General features: G+C 36.9%; 1 protein-coding gene across 1 annotated transcript; it reads left to right on the top strand.

Moving 5' to 3' along the window:
- Window positions 1-332: 332 nt before the first annotated feature.
- Window positions 333-5,780, top strand: LOC113079972 (serine/threonine-protein kinase par-1-like). Its single transcript, XM_026252219.1, has 10 exons — window positions 333-634; window positions 750-887; window positions 981-1,050; window positions 1,176-1,279; window positions 1,628-1,711; window positions 2,871-2,932; window positions 3,036-3,122; window positions 3,212-3,266; window positions 3,554-3,742; window positions 3,842-5,780. The coding sequence occupies exons 2-10, from the start codon at window positions 762-764 to the stop codon at window positions 4,730-4,732; spliced, it is 1,668 nt and encodes a 555-aa protein (XP_026108004.1). The 5' UTR covers window positions 333-634; window positions 750-761; the 3' UTR covers window positions 4,733-5,780.
- Window positions 5,781-7,811: the final 2,031 nt, after the last annotated feature.

Raw genomic sequence — 7,811 nt, forward strand, 5'->3', positions numbered from 1 at the left:
ATCAATCACACAAAAGAACGATTGAGGATTGTAGCTGCTTGACTTGCTAAATGCTCTCTTTAGTTGTTTTGACATCATTATTATTATTATTATTATTATTTTAATTCAATAGAGCAGTGGTTCCCAAACCTGTCCTGGCGTACCCCCAACACTGCACGTTTTCTTTGTCTCCCTAATTAAACACATCTGATTCAACTCATCAGCTCATTAACCAATGTGATAATGAGCTGATGAGTTGAATCAGATGTGTTTAATTAGGGAGACAAAGAAAACGTGCAGTGTTGGGGGTACGCCAGGACAGGTTTGGGAACCACTGTAATAGAGCCATAACAGATCACGTCCTGGTAATTCTCTTCCAAATCTGTAGGGGTCAGTCTCTTCAGGTAGAGAGAGAGTATGACTCCAGGTATAAAAGACAAGGAAGAGAGAGGTAGACGCTGAGACCATACTGTGGTTTTTCTTTGAGGAACTATTTCGTCTGCACTCATCAGAATCTGTGATACTGAGGCTGTTTACTCCAACTGGATTTGCCCCTACACATTTTAGCATTTGGATATTTTTTTGACCCTTTTTGGACTATATTTTTGTTTGCTTTTGGACGGGAACCATTACTAGAACTGTTTGTTTAAGGAAGGTAAAGGCCTCAAACTCAACCCAGTCATTAATTTCATAATTTGATCTCTATTTAAGGGAATGTTTACAAAAAGACATGCAGAAATAACCTTCTCTTCTCAAATATTGCTATGTAGAAATATTCAGAGATGGGCAACTCACAGTCGGCTATAACATATCCAGGCTATACATTAGTGAGTGAAGATGAGCAGATGATCCTGGTGAAAAATGAAGGTGGCGATCAGTTTGTCATTGAAATGTTCAACACAGGACAGGTAAGATGAGAACGTAAACTTTGAAATGATATATATGTTAAGCTTTATTAAAAAGAGAGGAATTATGATATACGTCTATATGTCTATTTTTAGGAAAATGATTTAAACTTTCTCTTACAACTCAATCATCCACACATCGTCCATCACAAGGAAGTCATCGCAGGTTGGAAGAAACTTTAAATAATTCTGTTAACACATCTTAAATTGTAGGATTATATTTATTCTCACTGACAGTAGTTTGATCACTTTAATGATTTAAAATACTGTACTGAGTGAATCTGCTTTCAGGTCCTGACTGTCTGTATCTTGTACTGGAGCTCTGTGAGGGTGGAGATCTTGTTCAGAAAATCAAACACAAATCACAGGCAGCAGATACATTTTCTGAGATTGAGGTACAGTATGTTTCAGATTTAAATATAGTCAAATTTAAAACATCACTGTTTAATACTATAATGATGTGCTTAACTGCATGTAAAACTCATTACTTATCCACGGTTTAATCTCACAGCACGTTGAATATCGAAACATGGTTATCATGCCAGGTCAGAAAAGCAGCAGTTAGGAAATTACCACTGTAATAAGATCATTAAAACATTGGTGATAAATCTCTTCATGCAGACTATATTTAATAGGATGTTGGGTGCTTATTCTATTCAAACTAATCATAAAAAAATGTGTTAAAAATTAAAAACTTTTGCAAACCTTTCTGATTTGTAAATTCATATTTTATTGACTTGCAGATTTTGGACTGTACTGTGAAGATCTGCATGGCATTAAAGCACCTGCACGATCGACAGATCCTCCATAAAAACCTGCAGCCAAAGGTATAAATATAACACAATCCATTGAGTCTGAAAGCTATGTTTGACAGTGTAGGAATTTGTGTATATATATATATATATACAAATTCCTACACACACACACACACACACACACATATATATATTAATGTTTTTGAAAGAAGTTTCTTCTGTTCATCAAGCCTGCATTTATTTGATAAAAAAAAAAAAAAACATTATTTTTGTGAAATATTATTCCAACTTAAAATAATAGTTTTCTATTTGAATATACTTTAAAAAAAAATAATTTATTCCTGCATCATTCCTCCAGCTTCAGTGTCACATGTAACATCAGTCGATCACATGATCATTTAGAAATCATTCTAATATTCTGATTTATTATGAGTGTTGGAAACAGTTCTGCTGTCTGATATATTTGATGAATTAAAGGTTAAAAAGAACAGCATTTATTAAAAAAAAAAAAAAAAAAAAATTCTAATAATATATATATTATAATAATATATTTTCTTTACTATCACTTTTTATCAATTCAATTTAAGATACTTGCTGAATTAAAAAAAAGAAAGAAAAAAAATTACTGACCCCAAATTACTGACCAGTAGTGTATATTGTTATTACAAAATATTTATATTTTAAAAACATAGCTTCTTTCCAACTTTGATAATGAATCATCATATTAGAATGATTTCTAAAGGATCATGTGATAACGATCCTAAACATTCAGCTTTGCATCACAGAAATAAAAGATAATTTAAAGTATAATCAATTTAAAAACAATTATTTTAAATTGTAATAATATATCACAATATTACATTTTTTTTTCTGTATTTTTGATCAAATAAATGCAGGCTTGATGAGCAGAAAAACTTCTTTCAAAAACATTAAAAATAGTAATGTTTCCAAACTTTTGGTCTGTACTGTATGTATGTGTGTGTGTGTGTGTGTGTGTGTGTGTGTGTGTGTGTATATATATATATATATATATATATATATATATATATATGTTTCCACCACAAACATGAGAGCCTAAAATGTTTTAGAAAAAAAGTATATGCAATCAAACAATTTTGTAAAAGTTGGAGACTGTATGAATAGTTTGACTGTGGCTGATGTTACTTACTCATATTGCAATCCACTTGTTCCCAGTAGCCACACATTTACAAAACATGTTTTCTTTTGACAGAGCTTATTTTTCACTGCATGTGGTATCATTCGTCTGGGACAGTTTGGAAACAGTTATGAACGGTATTGAGCAGCTGTACTTCAAAACAATGCATTGCACACCCTTCAGCAAAAAATAATGCATGTAGTTCATATGATGAACATAATATGTTACATTTATTTCTAGGTCCACTGCTGCACACACAACAGACACTGAAGCTCTTGTATATGTTGCACCTGAGAATTTGAGTGGCAGACCGTATGATGAGAAAACGTAATACAAGAATTGCAACATTTTCTTGCTTTATGATTTTCCAAATCAAAGTATTTAAAACCCTTTATAATATTCACTTTCTATTTCAGTGAAATCTGGAGGTTGGGATGTGTCATCTATGAGCTGTGCAAGCTGAAGAGTGCGGTGAGATTTAGTCCTTTGTGTAACTAAATGCATTGAGTTTGTAATATATTGCAGAAATGAAAAGCTTTCAGACTGTACAATTTGAAATCTTTCATACGTTATCTAGCTTTTATCTAAAGTTTTTATTATTGTACAATATTTACACACACACACACACACAAATACTGTATAATGCCAATAATGTATACAACAGCACATTATATTTTGAAGTGGTTGGATGGGTGTTTTTTTTATGCATTATTTTAAGATCCCACCAACTGGTTAACTCATATAGTTATTCCTCTTAGTTTAAAGCAAGAAACCCAGTTGAGATTGTTACAAAGATACTCACCTGCTCCTATGAAGCTCTTCCCAACACCTTTTCTGAGGATCTTCATCAGCTTGTGAAAGACACACTTCAGAAGGATCCAGAGCACCGGCCATCTGTCAATGAGATCCTGAAGAGGCCTTTTATCATCGAACACCTTCATACAATGGTAAGTTATTTTACTGATGTTTACATTTTACTTTTACGAAATGAGAAAGTCAGTTTTCAAGACATGGGCATTGATATTAACCATGTGATAACTTTTCAGATCATGCAAACTATTGATGAGCTTTATAAGTCTCTAGATGTAATGAGAAACCTGGCCGATGGTTTGGAGACGGTCCACTTCAACACAACTGTCAGCAGTCTCACAGGAGGAGTAGTAGGTCTGGCTGGAGGAATCACATCTATAATTGGACTTATTCTCACGCCATTCACTCTCGGAGCCTCTCTGATAGTGACAGGTGTGGGAATTGGTACGGCAGTCGCTGGTGGAATAACAGCTGGAGCCAGCAACATTACAAACATGGTTAACCAGCAAACAAACAGACAAAAGATAAAAATGATCTTAACAGAGTTCCAGGAGAAAATGACCTCCATTATATGCTGCATAGAAAACATCTCAACAGCAGTGGAAATGCTACAAAATGAGTTTTCAACAAGCAGTGGGTCACTTTCCAATCCACAATCCGGGATGAGAGTAGGAGCTCGACTTGGACGAGGCCTGGGAGGAATCCCGGAGCTTCTTCGTTTAACTCAAGTCATAAATGTGGGGAAGATTGCAGCTCAGGCTGCAAGAGCAGTTCGTGCGGCTGAAGCAGTTACAGGGGTTTTATCTGCACTTTTCATAGCTGTTGACGTCTTCTTCGTTTTTCTTGACTCCAGAGAAATCCACAATATCCGCAGAGATTGTGCTTTACAACGGAGTCGACAAGAATCCACCAGCAACCAAACCACTGTGTTAAATGACCGGACACCGAATAACAGCGACACAACAAACCTGCTGCCTTCAAACACTGATCAAGCAGAAGAGCTGAAGTCTGAGACCATGAAATTTGTGACAAAAATAAAAGAGACTACAGAGGAGCTTCAGACAATTCTGGATACGCTACGAGACACACTGAACCCAAACTCTGAGACAGCAAACACAGAAAATTGAGAATTTGTTATTTAATCATAGATAAATGATTTTTGTTTATTTTTTATGTAGTAGTAGAAGCTGTTGTAGTACAATATTACAATGCAATAAATAATGCATCTAGTTCATATGATTAACATAATATGGACTATCTATTTCATAATATATTCCATTTATTTCTAGGTCCAGTGATGCGCACACACAACAGAAACTAAAAAGTGAAAATGAAGTGACATATAGCCCATACTTGGAATTTGTGCTCTGCATTCAACCCATCCAAAGTGGATACACACAGCACTGAGCACACACTGTGAACACACACCCGGAGCAGTGGGCTGTCATTTATGCTGATGTGCCCAGGGAGCAGTAAGGGGTTTGGTGCCTTGCTCAAAGGCACCTCGTTCGTGGAATTCAGGGTAGAGAGAGTGCTGTCCAATCACTCCCCCCACCTATAATTCCTACTTTCGTAGTCAGGGGAAGGAGGAGGCGGGAATTGGTGGACATTAAACGAAACTTTATCAATCAAATAAACACAAAACAATCAATAATTGTGGAACTCCAGTAAGGCGTTCTGCTATTTTATTCACTTAAACGTTGAATGAAATATTTTCTATTTAATACTCGAGACCGGTGAGTGGCGCAGGTGTTGCTGATTTCCAATTACTCCAACGGCCTCAACCCGTTCCCAAGGCTCTTGTCCCTGCCCTACTTGTCACAAACTTTTTTTACTGTCCAAAAATATAAATTTGACACAATCCCTAAACCTGCCCATAATTTATTCCCCAAATCAGTGGGAAATGATATCTGATTAACAAGGGTGAAGAAGCACCTAACCCTGATTGTAAGCCTAAAACAGATATTTCCTGAAAAATTGATAATATTTTTCCAGGATAAACAAGGAAGTTGATTCAGGAACATGTTATTTTAAAGAAATCATGATCACCATAATCCGTGCCGACCTGAGACTCAAATTCACAACCTTTGGATTACAAGTCTGAATCTCTGATGAACAGCCTGTTTGAGTTTATATGCAGTTTTCAATAAATTGCCTACTCTCTATTTTTTGTTTCTTGCTCCTATTTCTTCTTTTGGTATTTTGAAGCAAGGGCTCTGCCTCGCACTTCTAGAGGGCCTCGCTCCTGGTCTGCATTTTATGTTGTCTAATTTTTAGAACTGTTTTTCCACCCAACATTGATTAAAAAAATGCTAGCTGTCGATCAAATATGCATAATCAAGGGCAAATGTAAAAATAAAATCTTAAAATAATAATTTTAATTTCAATATTCCGCACCACAATTCTGCGTACTCGTGCCAATTAGTGTTTACTCTAGCTAGCTGCTCACTCTTTGAGGAAAAAAAATGTCAGGTGCTGTGCCTTGCATGAGAACACGACGCAATTTTGTAAATATGAGTCGGTGGTGAGAAAAGGAAAATAATTAAAAAGAAAGAAGAATTTAAGAAGTCATTGAGAGAATCACTGGATACATTTGTCAATGCCAATATTACACCATGCAGCTCAACTTACACAATTACTGAGGCTAATCAGGCTACCGTGTTGCAAGGACATGTAGTTCAAGGTGAGGGATAAGTTTAATAAGTGGTTGTGTACAGGTGCTGGTCATATAATTAGAATATCATCAAAAAGTTGATTTGTTTAACTAATTCCATAAAAAAAAAATTGTATATTCATTCATTACACACAGATTGATATATTTCAAATGTTTATTTCTTTTAATTATGATTATTATAAATGACAACTAAGGAAAATCCCAAATTCAGTATCTCAGAAAATTCAAATATTGTGAAAAGGTTCAATATTGAATACACCTGGTGCCACACTCTAATCAGATAATGAACTCGAAACACATGCACAAGCCTTTAAATGTTCTCTCAGTCTAGTTCTGTAGGCTACACAATCATGGGGAAGACTGCTGACTTGATAATTGTCCAAAAGATGACCATAGACACAAAAGGTCATTGCAAAAAAGGCTGGCTGTTCACAGAGCTCTGTGTCCAAGCACATTAATAGAAAGGTAAAGGAAAAGATGTGGTATAAAAAAGTGTACAAGCAATAGGGAAAACCACACCCTGGAGAGGATTGTGAAACAAAACCCATTAAAAAATGTGGGGGATATTCACAAAGAGGGGACTGCTGCTGGAGTCGGTGCTTCAAGAACCACTACACACAGACTTATGCATGCCATGGGTTTTAGCTGTCGCATTCATTGTGTCAAGCCACTCTTGAATAACCGACAGTGTCAGAAGCATCTCTCAGACAAAAAGAACTGGACTGCTGCTGAGTGGTTCAAAGTTATGTTCTCTGATGAAAGTAAATTTTGCATTTCCTTTGGAAATCAGGGTCCCAGAGTCTGGAGGAAGAGAGAAGAGGCACTCAATCCACATTGCTTGAGGTCCAGTGTAAAGTTTTCACAGTCAGTGATGGTTTGAGGTGCCATGTCATCTGCTGGTGTTGGTCCACTGTGTTTTCTGAGGGTCCAAGTTCAACGCAGCCGTATATCAGCAAGTTTTAGAGCACGTCATGCTTCCTGCAGCTGACCAACTTTATGGAGATGCAGATTTAATTTTCCAACAGGACTTGGCACCTGCACACAGTGCCAAAGCTACCAGTACCTGGTTTAAGGACCATGGTATCCCTGTTGTTAATTGGCCAGCAAACTTGCCTGACCTTAAATTAGAAAATCTATGGGGTATTGGGAAGAGGAAGATGCAATATGCCAGACCCAAGAATGCAGAAGAGCTGAAGGCCACTATCAGAGCAACCTGTTCTCTCATAACACCTGAGCAGTGCCACAGACTGATTGATTCCATGCCACGCCACATTGCTGCAGTAATTCAGGCAAAAGGAGTTAGATGAATGAAGTTTCCAAACTGTTACTGTAAAATCATCCTGCTACTTGCGCACTTGACCCAATCCCCACTTACCTCCTTCAAGTGATCTCTTCTTCAGTCATACCTTCACTTACTTGACCAGTGGCAGCCGGCCCGGGCTCAAGCTACAAGCCTCTCCCGTCTGGCCAAACACTGGTTACTTGCTGGGGTCCCACCTTGCACCAGGTAGCGGAGCGCGTTGTGGTTGACC

This window comes from Carassius auratus, unplaced genomic scaffold, assembly GCF_003368295.1.
Source record: "Carassius auratus strain Wakin unplaced genomic scaffold, ASM336829v1 scaf_tig00030031, whole genome shotgun sequence".
Lineage (NCBI taxonomy): Eukaryota > Metazoa > Chordata > Actinopteri > Cypriniformes > Cyprinidae > Carassius > Carassius auratus.

Bases quoted from the DNA above. Each gene is read 5' to 3' on its own strand.
- LOC113079972 (XM_026252219.1), top strand. From the start codon at position 762: ATGGGCAACTCACAGTCGGCTATAACATATCCAGGCTATACATTAGTG. The intron at 1,712-2,870 runs GTATAAATATAA...TTCTTTTGACAG, and splicing joins ATAAAAACCTGCAGCCAAAG to AGCTTATTTTTCACTGCATG. The intron at 3,267-3,553 runs GTGAGATTTAGT...TATTCCTCTTAG, and splicing joins TGTGCAAGCTGAAGAGTGCG to TTTAAAGCAAGAAACCCAGT.